General features: G+C 39.7%; 1 protein-coding gene across 17 annotated transcripts in view; it reads left to right on the forward strand.

The window, feature by feature from the left end:
• PKHD1 (PKHD1 ciliary IPT domain containing fibrocystin/polyductin) overlaps positions 1-13,692 on the forward strand; it is a 534,197-nt gene extending 520,505 nt beyond the window's left edge. For 16 of the 17 annotated variants that reach the window (XM_079935418.1, XM_079935415.1, XM_079935403.1 and 13 more), the window contains 2 exons: positions 96-218; positions 10,332-13,692. In XM_079935418.1, the coding sequence (XP_079791544.1) occupies positions 96-218; positions 10,332-10,792 (584 nt within the window). In that variant the 3' untranslated portion in view covers positions 10,793-13,692. Of the gene's footprint in view, positions 1-95; positions 219-2,564; positions 3,291-10,331 lie in introns of those variants that run through there. The other variant, XM_079935405.1, reaches the window with a different exon arrangement.
• The last annotated feature ends 2,210 nt before the right edge of the window (positions 13,693-15,902 follow it).

A 15,902-nucleotide genomic window follows, 5' to 3' on the forward strand; every position in this document is an offset into this window, starting at 1 on the left:
GCGGAGAAGGGAAATATCCTAACACTTAGGGCCCATGTATAATAAAAATGTCACTTTATTCTAAAAAAAGCCAATGTATTTTTTCATTAATACAGAAATAAAAAGTGAAGAGATTTCTGAATCCCAGACTAATGATCAAAAGAATCATAGCCACGTCTCACCCAAACGCCAAGAATCACAAGTAGAGACTGAAAAGGAAGGCACCATGATGGCAGAAGGTAAGCTTGGACAATGGGATGATTCCCACAAGAGAAACAAACCCATTGTGTGTGAACTGTAGCCTCCCGCTGGCTGCCAGTTTCTGAATCAGTTTAGTTTATAGCCCCTTCTTTAGCCTTTGTTACTTCTTCTCAAGGAAATTACACCCCAGCATAAGAACACACAAGTCCAGCTGATTCACTCAGCTACTAACCAGTTATCCAAGTTGATATTTATATATATTTTTTCTTACTAGAAGGTTATGGGTTTAACATTTGAATTCGTTATATAGAGGAAAGAAAAACCAGAGTATAGGCATATAATCTTTCCCTTAGCTAGTGCAAAGCTGCCAGTTTGGCAACATAATTGAATCTGGGAAAGAAGAGAATGGAGTTGCCAAATACTAACTATGCAAGATAGATTGAATGCAGAACCCTCAAGAAACAAGTCAGCTTTGTTAAGCTCTGCTTTGTCGTTTCGTTGTACTTTTTGCAAAAGGTATTATTTGCCTCCGTTGTGCATGATACCAGATGATTTTGCTTGTTATATTGTTAAATTGTCATTAGAGTTGCTGCCAAGCAGAGAAAAGATAAGCATTTATTGCAGACCAATGTTTTGTCCTTCTAAGGACACAGAAATTACAAAAACGATGGGCAGAATACAAGATGCATTTGCCAAGTACAAGTATGGTGTATGAAAAACATGAAACTTCCATGGATCTGAAATATTTTGAAACATATGCTCTAAACAGGAGAATATTCCTTTTTTTCCCCTAAATGATAGCCAATTATCATGATATTTTCTGCTCGAAAAGGAATCCAAATCTTACCAGTTCTGAGTGGATGTTTCACCAAACCATAGCAGTCCGAAGTTGTTCTGCCTCTAATGAGTTTAAAGAACTCTGGTGACTGTGTGTATCTGTGTATCAGTTTGTTTGCCTGTTTGGATTTTTTCCCACAGAGTAAATGAGGGTTTTTTTTTTTTTTTTTTTTTTTAAGTTTCCCATCAAATTAGCCATCCATACTCCATTCACCTCCTGGACCTGCATCAAAAAGTAATAGGGAATGTGAGTGGGTGGGGGTGTGAAGGATGAAGATAGAGAGAAGGGGGCAGGAAATCTTTCTAGATTCCATCTAAGACCACTTTGACTTTGGTTTCCAGAAGCTTCTTGTCCATATTATGGCATGCACATTCAGGACAGGTGTTTGAAAATGGTCCTCTGAACCCAGCTCTGTGAAGAAGGGCATATTCAACTGCATTTTTCAGCAAACAGCAGGAGTGATGCTAATCTTTCCCCTAATCTAATATGGCCATTTACATGAATCTCAGTTTCCCGGCTTAAATTAACTACATTACACAGTCCACAATGCCTGGATGTTTTATTAAGGGACATTTTTTATGTGGGAGCTTATTAATAAATTATCAGGAATGAAACAAGGGACAGGGCTCCTGTGAAAGAGTTTAGATTGAAGAGATGGAAGAATGAAAGAGGCCATTTTATTAGGACATCCAAGTTAGAAATAGAAAGATGTGTGATCCAAATCCTCCCCTGGGGATCAGAGCGGATTTGTTTTCTTATCTTCTAAGCTTTGTCCGAATCTTAAGAACATTGTTTCCAAGGGGAGTAATGAGGCATCTCTTGCTTTTCTTTGGAGATTATTACCAGCTACAAAACATCTAATTATTGTTAGCTTTAAATAAATTAGGTTTTATTTTATTATTACCATGGCACTCTAGTTTCCTTTTCCTTCTGTGTTTTTAAACTTGTGGCATTTGCTGATCAAGCGATTGGCCGTCTCTCTCATAAGCACTCTGCAAACACACAGCATCACCATCACATATTTAGCTGGTGGAATCAAGCATTTTGACCGTCCAGTAGATTCAGACTGTAAATTCATCACGTTACGGCTTTTAGCAAAAATTGTATGTATGCAAGAGGGAAGGGAGTAAAGCATGTATCCCTTGTGTTTTACGTTTACCGGGGTTTTTGACATAGGGAGCATCTGAGCTAGCTTTTAAAATTCACATCTGCTTTTGTCACTTTGCTACTCAGAAGATTTAATGAATTACCAGCCTCAGTTAGAAAGGCAGGAGAATGTGACAGTTAAGAGCGTGAAACTCGGGTGTCAGCAAGACTGGGTTTAATCCTGATTCCCTTGTTGACTTACTTCATGGCCTCCAGCAGGTCCACAGTCCTCTCTGTGCCTATCGGTTTCCTCATCAGGAAGATTGTCCTAAGAATTCTGCCCACACTCAGATGTTGTGATGCTGATTGAGTTAATGTCACTCTAGAGTGCGGAAAGATTCCTGGCGTATTGTATGTGCTGTGTATGTGTTACTTATTGTTGGTCTTTCTCGTTACTTAGGACTCAACGCCCTCCAAGACCTGACTCCACCGTGTCTTCCTCCTCCCACTCTGGGTTTCATCTTCTTGCCCCATCCTCACACTCACCTGTTAAAACCTCCTCAAGCTTTTCAACACCAGCTGCTATGCCCTTTTTTTTCATAAAATCTTCTCTAATCCTCCCCACCTCAATGAAAATGAATATTTTCCTCTTTGGGGTTCCAAAAATACTGAAATCATACCTCCATAGTAGCACTTAATGTTTTTTGGAATTTGTCACATAAAGACAGCTCTCTGTTCCCACAGGCCAATGGTTCTTAACTAGGGGCAATTTTGTCTCCCAAGTAGGGTGACCAAGTCATCCTGGCTTTCCTAGAACTTTCATAGTTTTAAAAATGAAAGCCTTGTGTCTCAGTAGCTCCCTCAGTCTCAGACAAATTGGGACATTTGGTCATCATACCTCCAGCGGATCCTTACATTGTCTGGAGACATTTTTGTTGTCACAGCTTGGGGGAGGGGGATGCTCCTAGCATCTAGTGAGAAGAGATCACCCCCACCACAAAAATGATCTGGCTCAAGATGTCAGTAATTCCAAGGTTGAGAAATCCTGGCAGAAGCGATTACTCGTCTTTGTAACATTTAGGTGAGAGATTGCTGGAATCACAATGAATGAACTTAAATTTTATCTTCCAATACATATTAAAGAAGTATTTATTTCCTGAATTTTTTTGTACCTTATAAGGTCCTCTCTGTATAGTTACAAAGAGATGGTATTTGGCTACCTATCTTTATGAATTTCTAATATGATTGGGACACAAGAATAATAATATTGGGGGGAAAATGAAAGAACAATTCCAGGCAATAAACAATTAAGTGTAAAGCAGTCACAACAAACAATATGTATTTGAAGAATCTGAAGAGGGGAGAGAATGCCAAAGCAGAGAAAGAATGCCATTATCCTAAGCTACATGTTTAGTGCTTCCAGCTCCCAAATCATATCACACGGTTTCAAATCCCATTTGCTAAGGGCTTAATTGTGTACTTTGCACAAACTCAGGTTCACAGAAGAGCAGGGAAGCAGCCCTGCTTTGCTCTGCTGAAGCTCAGTTTTGTACCATTCCTTCTCACCTGTTCCCTTATTCCCCTTATTTGGTTAATATCCCCCAAATCTCCCAGGCTAGACACCTCAGAGTTACCTTTAACTGCTAGTCTCCCGCTACCACCCTGCCCCTTTGCTTGCTAGGTTTTATCAATTCCACCTCTGTTGTGTCTTGGTTTTCATCTCCCACCCACTCCATTTCCCAGATATATCTTCAGTTCAGCCTCAGTTAACACACTCCTTATAGATGTTCTTCCTTCACTCTTTCTCTTTTCCCACCAGGACAGTATTCCCTGTACACAGAGAATAAGACTCTCGGTTTCAAGATACCCTTCTATAATGTACCCACAGATCTAAAGTTTCCATTCTTTCCAATCCCAGATCAAATACTTTTTCTCTTTTTTTCAAAATCTTTTATCTAGAAGGAATAGTCGCTTTCTGTCCACTTTTGTGACACCTCCCTTTTATTCATTTAACACCTTTTATATGTAATATAATTATTTGTTTTTATCTTGTCCAGATTCTTCTGTTTAAGTTCTGTACCTCTTCTAATCCCAGCAGCACATTTACCAGAGGGTGTTAGGACATGAGACCATTGATCACCATTGTTGAGTAAATGGTGAAGGTAGAGGTGAAATGAGCCTTTCTCCTTTCCCTCTCCCCTTTCCAGAGACCCCTAGATTCCAGCAGTTCCTACAACTGCTGACAAAAAAAGAACGGCTACTCACCTCATCTGAAAGAGATGGAGAAATTTTATCCTGGTTCATAAGATTAACAACAGGACAATGGCCACACATCTTTTGGGTCCTAACAATGGGCAAAAAGCAACAACTTCCTTCCAGGCGATGCTGTCTGCTGGCCACCTGAGTTTCCTCTCCCAGTTTCCTGGGGACTGCCTTTGTCTTTGCAGGACAGCTACTGCTGGAGATCTCAGTGCTACCTTCTCCAAATCGTACCCTGATCTGTGTCTGGCTACTGGTCACTATTGTGTGTGTGTATGTGAAATACATGCCCCGAATATTGGGAATGAAAGACTGACGTGTGAAAAGGGGCTCCATACCATGCAAGCGTGACCATAAACTTTAACTTAGTGGATTTCTTATCTCTACCACGTTTGAATTCTACTGACTGTATATGCTGTGTGTTGTGAATGTAAAATAAAAAAGACTGTCAATTTACCTTTTTGTAAGTACAAATCTATAGGAATGACAGGGAGAGGAGAGGAGAGGGCTTGCCTCAAGATGTCTGGAAACAGTGAAGAGCAAAACAGTTTAGAACAAGAAATTGTCCCAAGTTCCCAAGGAAGTAAAACTATATTTGGAAGTTATTAATAAATAGCATGTCCATTCCATATAATAAAAAGGTATGAACATCTCCTAATTTAAAGACATAAATAAAATCTATCACTTACTCCTTAAGGAAACTTTAAAATGAAATAACCAGGAATAAATAAGATGCCTGGTAAATAAGATGGAGAGTTCCAATGCTACTTGCAACCGAGATCCAATATTACCTTTAACAACGGAATATTAGAAGAATTCCTACTTAAATGAGGATAAAACACAGAGCTCATTCTTACCATAATTTTATAACATATATTTTGGAATAGGAAGAAACAAAGTCAGATATAAAACAAAATTTAGAGGACAATTTTGGAGAAGATATATGATGATTTACAGATGATTATTTAATGGTAACTTAAAGATTCAACCACTAACTGCTATAATTTATAAATAACTTGAGTAACTTACTCAAATATAATGTCAGTCTATGCAAAAATCATATTGTATAAGCCAATGGTATACAGTTAGGAAAGACAAAGAAATACACGTTAGTGACAAAGAATATGCTGCCTTGGAGAAAAAAATCTAAACAAGAGATATATGGGACTTATATAAAAAATAAGCTATATTTTATTGAATAGTTTAAAGAGAAGACTTGAATACATAGGGAATTACAACATGTTTCTAATTAGGTTGACTAATATTGCAAAGACCTCAGTTATTTCTATATTAGCTTTGGTTTAACACAGTTCCAATTATTTTATACAGGAGTAGAACAGCATAAGATGATTCTAAAATTCTTCAGAAACTATAGATCAATACTAGAAAACTAATTTTTTACAGGAAATTGTTTTTTTTGGCAGTGGGAAAAGGTAGCTCAACCAGAGAGATAATATTTATGTCACTCTTCTTCAGACAATGTGATACTGACACAAGAATATATAAGCACATTATGAGAAATAATCTCAATTAGGTATAGATATAGATATTAGATATAGAAATGTAACATGTGATGGAGATAATAAAAATAAAGGAAAACACAAGCATTAGTCTATAAATGGGGCTATAAATTTGACTATTTAGAACATTTATTAATCTAGATTCACACTTCAAAAAATACACCAAAGTGAACTGTGGATAGATTAATGAGTTAAATTAGGTTTACTAAAACATAGCCATTGCTAGAGTATTACAAACATAATAAAGTGGAGATTACTTATGATATGTGGGATCAAAGGCATTTTTTTCTTTACCTTCTAAAAATTTTCATACTTCCTGATTTGCCATGCCTTGCTTATTAAAAATAAATAATAATTTTTCATTTAAAGGAACTAATAATCTAGAAAGGACACTAGTGATAGTATTTATAATATTTATCCATTAATATTAATTAATACTTACCAATTAATAATGAATAATTTAATGTTTTTTATTAATTATGTATATGTCTTCTTCAGTATGTGGGCAGGACTGTGCCCTTATTGACAAATGAGAAACCGAAGTGGAGCCCATTCTTTGTGCGGGCTGATCAGCCATCCATCTTGCTGCTTTAGATCCTATTTAGGCTTCAAAACAGAGGTCATTATACTGGGTCTTTTGTACTGAATCCAGGTCATCCAACACTAAACGCAGCACATGGAGACTATGCTATGAAAATATAAAGGGTGGGCGTGGGGTGGGGAGAGGAGAGATTCATTGTTAATTATCCCATTGCAAAAGAAACCAATAAGTGAAATAAGTCAGAGAAAGGCAAATACTGTCTTTGATATCACCAATACTGTGATATCACTTATATGTGGAATCTAAAAGATGCAACAAACTAGTGAATGAAACAAAAAGGAAGCAGGAAAAAAAATAAAAAGAAGCCAATGACTACTACCCACACAAATTTTAAAAATCGTAGCTCAGCATATTTCTTGCCCAAGAAAGTTCTGGAAGCCAAAAGAGATCAAGATTACCTGGAAAAGTTTCGCTGACTGTGGATGAACCTGGATGGACCCAAAACCATGGAGTCTTCCTTTTCATAGAGAAAGGATCTGTGTTCCCATATTTTACCCCATTCTTCCTGAAACTTGATCAAACCCACAAACGGGACTCTGAGCTAACGTGGAGGAGCCATGTGAAATGCTATCTTTCCATTTTAGTGGGGACTCACCAATGAGGTGGAGGTGGAAAGGAGGCATGCCGTTTCATATGATTTGATACTCACTATTCTTCCTTCCCTAAAACCCAGATATTCAGCTGAATGCCTTAGGACACATATCTGCTATAAATTCATTTTTTTTTTATCTCATTTGTCTGAGATCTAAGCTTCCTGTGGAGGTCCAAGATCAAAGGATCGGATTCCTTCTGATGTCGGTGCTGACATATAATGTGTGCTGACTTAGTTCTGTCTATAACCTCACAGTGGGAAGTGGCCAGCCCCCCTCTGCACCTTTACTCAGTGCACTCTCATTTCAGCTGGGGAGTCTGTCAGCTATGTTGCTGATTGGAGCTGCCATGTAAATAATTCATGGGAGATTTTTAAATGGTTTTGGGCCTGCAGAGGAAAGCTACACTTGTGTTAGTCTTTTATGAATAGACGCAGACCTGAAGAACAAGGGAGAATAGATTTCCAAAGACGGTCTCTCAAAACCAGGATAACAATACCTTCAATGGATTGAAAATAGGTGACTTGCAGTGTTTGATTCCCCTTACATGAGATGGTATTGGTTGTACCAAGGGATAAAAATTCAAAGCCCTTTTTCCTTCTTAAACTTTGCTTCTATATGACAATTGATTATTCTTGTTATTTGGTTATTTGCTGATCTTGATAAACTATATCCTTGTCTTCTGGTGGGAGCGGTAATTAGAGATGACACCAAGCTCAATACTTGGCATAGGATTGGGCTTAACAGAGGGACAAGGTTAACGGCAAAAAAAGTTCCTTCCCTGAAGGAACTCAAAGTCCTAAGAGGAAGATGAGACTATCATACAAGGAAAGGTGTCCAGTAACAGAAAGAGTTGCCCAAGTCAAATGAGAAACTCCAGCCAACAAGTATTGAGGCACAAATCAATGTAGTTTGAGCTGTCAAGGAACAGTTCTGGAAGGATTTGAAGATCCCATCAGTGAGACTAGGATAACCTGAAAGCTCTAAGCAAGAGAATTATCCCATAGTTAGAGGACCATGGCAGATACATGCTGGGCAAAAGGACTGTGGAAGAAGAGAGAGAAGATATGGATAATGTGGGCTTCGTAGAATATTAATTGACACATCATCAAAACTATATAAACAACGTGATTACGTTATCTTGTTTTACTGCTCCAAATTAACAGTGTGTTATATATATTTTATAGAGAGAGAGAGTACTCAGATTTATATTATGTTGCTATTACCTTCTTTCTTCCTCACCTCAGCTCCCATTCATTGTTAGATTAAATTGAGGTGGGAAATTGTTACCCTTTGCCTCAATACTGTCTCTTATACCACATTATAGACATGATGACTGTCTCCGAACACAAGCCAAGATGGGTCTCAGTAAACTAAGAGAGGAGCATAATACACAGGTTCATAAATTACCATCTACCTTGTATTTAAAACTATACACGTACAAAAAGTTCACTGTCAGTCGCTGTTAGACTGAGGAACAGGTCCTGAGAGCAGGGGAGGGGATTGAGGAGAGACGGGGTCAGGAGGGTGGTGTACAAGCACACACACACTTCATTTCTCGTCAAACTTGTTTTTATATATTGCAGTAGACAGTACGTGTTTTTATTAAAATGACCAAACCGAATCATCAGATAGTATTTCCTTAATGTTGAAATTATAGTACAAAACATTCTGCGAACCAGGATATAAACATGCGTGAGAGCAGACTGTGACTACCAAAGCATTCCGAGTACAAACTATTGTTAGAGAAATCGCAAGCAACCTCACGGGCTAAGACTCACATCTTCTCTAATAACTCTTTCGGGTCCTGTCAAGAATTAAGCAGGACTTTGCCGTGCTTTAAGCTGCAAGGACTGTGTCAGCTTGCAGCTGGTTCCCGACAGTTCGCATTGTGCATTTGGTGGTGAGATATGAGATAAGCAGGGATGGGAAATGTCATGCCCTACTCTCCTGCATGTATCCAGCCAGACTTTCTTCTTAACTCCCCACTGCCATCTTAACTTTACACAGTATATTGTGTGGTTCTCACAGTACAGACCCGGGAGCCACAAATCTTGACCTCTGTAATGTAAGTAAGATCTGCCATTCCTTTATATGTTGTCTTGAGAAGTCACTTAATCTCTCTGTATCTCAATGGCCTCCCTTCTAAGAGGGAGATAATAATAGCACTTACTTCACATAGTGCTGGTAAGGATTAAATTTTATATATATATATATATATATATATATATATATATATATATATATATATATATATATAAATTGGTGGCCAGCATGTGATAATTGCTATAATTGCTATATAAGTGTTACTTTAAATGATTATCTTTTCTCTCTTCAAGGAACACATACTGGAATGTAAAAGGATGAGTATCATTAACATAGAATAATTTTGAATTTCCTTTAATTTGTTTAAAAACAATAATTTGGGCTTCCCTAGTGGCGCAGTGGTTGAGAATCCGCCTGCCGATGCAGGGGACACGGGTTCGTGCCCCGGTCCGGGAAGATCCCACATGCCGTGGAGCAATTAGGCCCGTGAGCCACAACTACTGAGCCTGCGCGTCTGGAGCCTGTGCTCCGCAACAAGAGAGGCCGCGATAGTGAGAGGCCCACGCGCCGCGATGAAGAGTGGCCCCCGCTTGCCACAGCTAGAGAAAGCCCTCGCACAGAAATGAAGACCCAACACAGCCAAAAATAAATAAAATAAAAAAAAATAAATAAGAAGACCCCAAGATCATTATTAAAAAAAAAATTATATATACACACTCATATGGATATGTTTTTTATATATTTATCTCTGCATATGTTTATGTTTTTGTAAAATCAAAAATATTTAAATGATGAATTTGGCTTAAAAGTCAAAAGTATTAATAAGACTTGTTTTTAGAGCTCACATTTCTAAATACAAGTGTGAGTTAACCCACTTGGTAAGGTCTGACTCTGGCCTAATTTTCATATTTAAGCTGCCATGCTTACAATGAAAAATCCTGATTGACTTATTAACATCATAAAAGTTATGATGTTATTATCAACTTTGTGTTAGACAGTTAATATTAATTATCAGTTGGGCTTAGGATATCGTGTTTTTCTTTTTTTTTTCGAAAAAGTATTTATTCCCAAAGATATTTGGAAATCGATAAGGTGATATAACTCAGTCCTTAATTAGCTGGAGATATCTTTTCAGGAATGCTAAATGTGCAAAATGTGCGATCAGCTGATTGAGGACCAGGTCTATTTCTCCTCCTCCTTTTCTCTCACAGATTTGAGGATGAAGGTCATGCTGGGCAAGCTGAACCAGCTCCCCCATCAGTCACGGAATGGTGTGTCCAGAAGGAAGGTGAGCCGCCGTGCAGTCCAAGAGGAAGGTGGCAGCCGAGAAGAGGCCGAGGCCGCTGTGCCTGCTCCCGGTACTACCAGTGTCACATCACACGGGAACACGTGTGCTTTGGGCTCTCCTGCTCAGCAGCTGTACCTGCAGGAGACTGGGAGCTGGAAGGAGGCCCAGGAGCAGGTGCTCCGATACCAGCTGTCGGGCCAAGATCAGCTGCTGCTGCCCTGCCCAGACCTCAGACGAGAGACGCAGCGATTGCAGGGCCGGAGTCGCCTGGGCAAGGAGCATGGTAGCCTGGGGCTGCCCCAGGAGAAGCCAGCCTCCTGCAGTGCCGCCGAGGCATCCTGCCTCCATTCAGTGCGTCCAGAGGCCGTTCAGGGGCAGCTGTGATCAAGGAGTAGTGAGGGCGTTTGAAAGTCATAATGTTCAAAATATATCTGGATCATGATGAGTAGGGGAGATGAGGCCTGAGGAGTCTGGACACTAAGAAAGGAGAATATGGACTCTGAATTCTCTGTCTTCAACTTTAAAACGGAAGACAGTCATATAAATGAATGTACATTGAAATGGTATCTGATACATCTTTTGTATTTATCACGAATCCTAGTCCAATGTCAGGCAAATAATAGGTTCCCAAATACTAGATAATTTTTTACTTGTTTTTAGCTTAAGCTGCTTATCTTTCTGATTTCCCAATTTTAATAACGGTGTAATGCTGATTTATACCAGTAGGGGGTGGTATTAAGCTTCCTCTAGGATGATCACCCACAGAGCTTTGGGCTTCTCTTATAGAAGGGATCATGAGAAAGTTTGGTCTGCTACAGCTATTTCTGCAGTGTTAAAGCAAAACATTTCTTTTTCCTATGGGAATATTTGAAGGACAGGAGAAGACCCCGCTCCCTGGTCTGTCAGCCTTACCTTCCAACCACCAGGCAACCACCTGGTTTTTCACAAGATGATTTTATTTCATGGCTTGAATTCAATCATTATTAGGAGCCCACAGTTGAGCAAACATACCAAGCTTGCACCTCATGAGTACTGACACATGGAAATTGAGATTCTCTTGGGCTTTGCTGAGATTTTAGTTAAGGACAAAATATAAAAATAGCAAGTTTGGGTATGGAAATTGTCCATGGACCACAGTTATATTTTTCAATAGTTCTTTCTGTTAATAACTGAGTCACATTTACAAGTGGAAAAAAACTGTATTGGGAGACTAGAGGTGACCAAGTGGCCAAGTGGATTATCAGCTAACTTAATTTTAGAGAACTAACTGCTTTTTGGAGAAGATAGTGCATGGGAGAGATTACATCATATGCAGCCTCTCTAGGCTGTGTGCTAGGGCTTCAGGTGGAGACCAGAGCAGAGGGTTAGCTATGCTGATAAGTTGAGTAAGGCTATGAAAGGCAGTTTCACCCAATTCACACATTTGCAGAGGGCCCATCTGTGTCCAAACTAACTGATACTTTAAGCAGCCTGTGCCCTTGCCTGTGGATCCAGAAGGTCTTATGCACCAAGGGAGTAAAGCCAAGACTGCAAAGGGGAAGAAAATATCTAGAAAGAACTTGCTCTGAGCTTTTCCCTAAATCGAAACCAGGATTTTCCAATCTCTGAAAGATGAAGGGGCTGTCCTCTGTTTGAATTGGAGCAGAGGAAGGAAACACACTCTTCCATGGCAGAATTTAAACAACGATGTCCTGGAATTAGCCCCGGAGGAGGTGTTAATGGCAGAAAGTCATCATCTGAGGGCGTCAGCGGGAAGGTATGTCTCACTCTACCATGAGCTGGCAGGGAAGTTCTCAGCCCCTGTGTCCATTCTTTAGGTTTCTCGCAGACATCTCAGATCTTAAAGCTGCCCCTGGAAGGAGGTAAGCGGTCTTCTCTGTGACACTCTGTTGGATTCTCTGGGTCCTCAGAGAGCTGTGATCTTTCACTACAAAAACATTTCAGAAGTTAAGGCTTTTGAGGAGTAGAAAACTGCCCACTAAGGGTTTGTCTGTACATTCTCCCTTTCACCACCTCCAATTCCAGCCCAGGTGTCTTTCCTGAGCTCTATATTGTTTATCGAGCTGCCTACTGAGAACTTCCACTAGGTTATCCCACAGCCCCTACAATGTTAACAGGGCCTAAAACCTGCTTCTCCTTAGGCTTGCCCTCATACAGTGCATGGCATGACCACATTCAGACTAGAAATCTAGAAGTCACCCACAACTTCTTCTTCTATCTAACCCTTCCCCAAAAGTCAGCTACCAGCTCTTATTTCTACACCTTCTTTACCCTTCTCCCAGTCTCTACTATCTTCTTATCCATCCTCCATGTGCTAAACACTGATCTTTTTTGAAGGCAAGTTTGATCCTATGCCTCTGGCTGGGAGCAACCATAATCGACCTATTAATTTTACCCTAGCAAAACCTAGGATCCCTGGGCCCAGAATGGACTCTTTGGGCCTGAACGGCAGCCAGAAATACCCAGAGTAACTTGCAGGGCTCTTGCATGTGTCATGGGATTTCAGAGTCTAGCCAGAATCCCCAGCCCATAGTTAAGGCAGTTCTTTTTTTCATTCTCCAAAAATGGGAGAATTGGGTAAATTCTGGAAGCAAAGAGAAGAGTTCTTGGTTCCTTTTTGTTTGGAGATGAGCTGATTAAATAAAGCCCCACTGTAGGTCAACCCTAAACTTAGACCATTAACATAGGGAACCCAGTAAGTGTTTCCCAGCAGTAACAAGCCTTACCCTTTATTCAAATAAGTAATTTTAAAATGTCTTGTTGCTGTGTAATTTCAAAGGACCTCTTCTTGCCTCCCATTTCTGATTTTCTGTGTGTGATGGACTCCTTTCCTCCAAGATACTGAACAAACTAAAATTCTAGACAGTTCAAAATTATTTGTAAATATTTATGGATGTTAAAGCTGAGAGGGATGATGGGAGCTAGGGTAGTTTCCACCATCTCTTGAGTTTTGGGGAGTGTGTTCAGGGAAGGTACCAGACTCTGACAGAGCTTCGTGTGTCTCTCAGAGTGAGAGCCTGGGCCAATCTGACCAAGGTTGTGTCCTGAAGCAAACTTGCCCATCTCATTGCCCAAAGAGGCTGCTGAGTACTGAGAGGCTTGAGTACCTCAGGGATGTCCCCTTTCAAGGATTATTCAGTTGAATGGCTCCCTTCCATCTAACAGTCTAACTCCAAAAGTATAAAATTACTATACATTGAAATGTATGCAAACTATATGCAAAAATGAGCATGGGGAAATTGAATGTAAATTACATGCAAATATTAATCAACCAAGCTTCTATAAAATGTCATGTACATGTCAATAACAGTAAAGGATTTTAATTAATTCTGTCATTTAAAATTCATGCATGTGTTCCATATTTTGTTTCCAGAACTTACAATGTATTGTGTCAATTTTGAAAGAGATATAAGCAGAAGGAATTACTCTGATGAGTGTAGAACTGTTGATTTCAGCTTATACTATATTACTGTGACAAATTACGGTTATATTTGAGAGGCAAATCACATTTCCAGAACTTAATATTTTAAAAAGGGATAAAACATTTTTTTATAAAGTTAAATGAGGTTTAAATGGTTGAATACATAGATTTGGGTGTTTACAAGTATTCTTCTAGCCATTTTTATCTTTAGGCCTCAAAAGACTGGGAATTTCTTTGCTTGGAACAATTCAAAAATAGAATAGATTCTGCCCATAAATCTGGTCTGTTCTGAGATGGAAGATCTGTTTAACACATTTGTAGGACTTCCTAGAATTTACTGGGATTTGAATTGATTGCTCTATATCATTCCTCATTTCAGTCTCAAAATGACGACTCATTTATTATTATCACTATATCTTTTAACGCTTAACATAGGATCGACCCTCTCAGAAGATTGTATCAATAAGTACATATGCAATTGTACTATGCTATTTTATGTAAGGGACTTGAGCATCTGCGAATTTTGGTATCTGCAGGGGCTCCTGAAACAAATCCCCTATAGATACCGAGGGACCACTGAGGGTAATACGGTATTGTTAGCAGTTGGCACTATGCTGGATGGTAGACCTTCAGAACTTATCTTGCATGACTGAAACTTTGTGCCCCTTGACCATCACCTCCCCATCGCCCACAGCCTCTGGCAATCACTATTCTACTTTCTGCTTCTGAGTATGACTATTTTAGATCCACATATAAGCAAGACCATATATTATTCATCTATCTGTGTTGGCTTATTTCACTTAGATAATATACTTTAGGACCATCGGTGTTGTTGCAGACAGCAGGATTTCCCTCTTCTTTAAGACTGAGTGATATTCCATGGTGGGTAGTGTTTTAAGTCACTCAGTTGCGGTAATTTGTTACGCAGCTATAGGGACACTACGGTTTCCCTGAACTAAAGGGGAGCCGAGTCCTCTGTCTTGTCCTTGCTCCAGTCTCTTGGACGTCTCCTCATCTCTTTTTCAGTGGACATGAATCAATTCCAGTCCACCAGAAGCTTAAACCCCTCACTCGACCCGTAGATTACCCTGTGGGCATCTGGATGGCGTCAGTCTTGGTGCCTCTCTGGGTGTCCCACTGGCGCTCGCTCCTTCCAGGGTGGAGGATGCCGGCTCTCAGGTCCTCCAGACACCATGGATTTGTTCCCATCCTGGAACCACAAGATGGAAACAAGCCAGACTGTACTTGTCTCCCTCTCTCCCTTCTGTCTTCTCATTTCCCAGTCTGTCCCCCCAACTAGATTCTGAAAAAAGTTATTTGCAGCATCCCCATCAGTTCCATGTGTGACAGGAGACTGATGTCAAGTGAGAAAATGAAATGTAAATTTTATTAAACACCCCCTCTCCTCCCTGCGTATCAATTCAGATTCCAGCCGAACATAGCAAATCAAATCCTGCCTATGCCCGGCCTCAGGGCACATGGAAAATCATTCTCCTTAATACCATTCCCTTCTAGTAAAATACTTTTCTGTTTGGTAAATGAAAATTGTAAATGCAAACCCTGTATTAATCCTAGTGAAAAGTATATCTTCAAAATGAACAGTTGAAGGAGGGAGCAGAGAAGAGACGAGGGGAGATTTCGGGGGCAAAGGGGAAGAGGTAGGGGATTGGGAAAACAGAATTGTATTTAGCTGTGTCATGCACAGTCCTGGATGGTGGCTGTGCAGGGATGCATATCAACAGAATAAATGCCGACATTCTTTGAAAGCTTGGACCATCCGGACATTTATCTACATGCTGTCCTGTCTCATAGATAATAAAGATCTTAAACCCGATACACTGGCTTGAAATTGCATTAGAAATATAGATGCTTCGTTCTGGGTGTATGTGCACAATTACGGGCTTGTCTGGGATTTTGACAGGTGATGTCTGACTGTGTGTAGAGAAAAATCTTGATTTGGGGTCTTAAGTGTGATTAACTTAGTGGAAAAAAAAGCAAATTTTGACTGCATGTTTATTGAAATAAAAATAACAAAAATTTTTTAACATCTTTATTGGAGTATAATTGCTTTAC

Source organism: Stenella coeruleoalba, assembly GCF_951394435.1.
Source record: "Stenella coeruleoalba genome assembly, chromosome: 10".
NCBI lineage: Eukaryota > Metazoa > Chordata > Mammalia > Artiodactyla > Delphinidae > Stenella > Stenella coeruleoalba.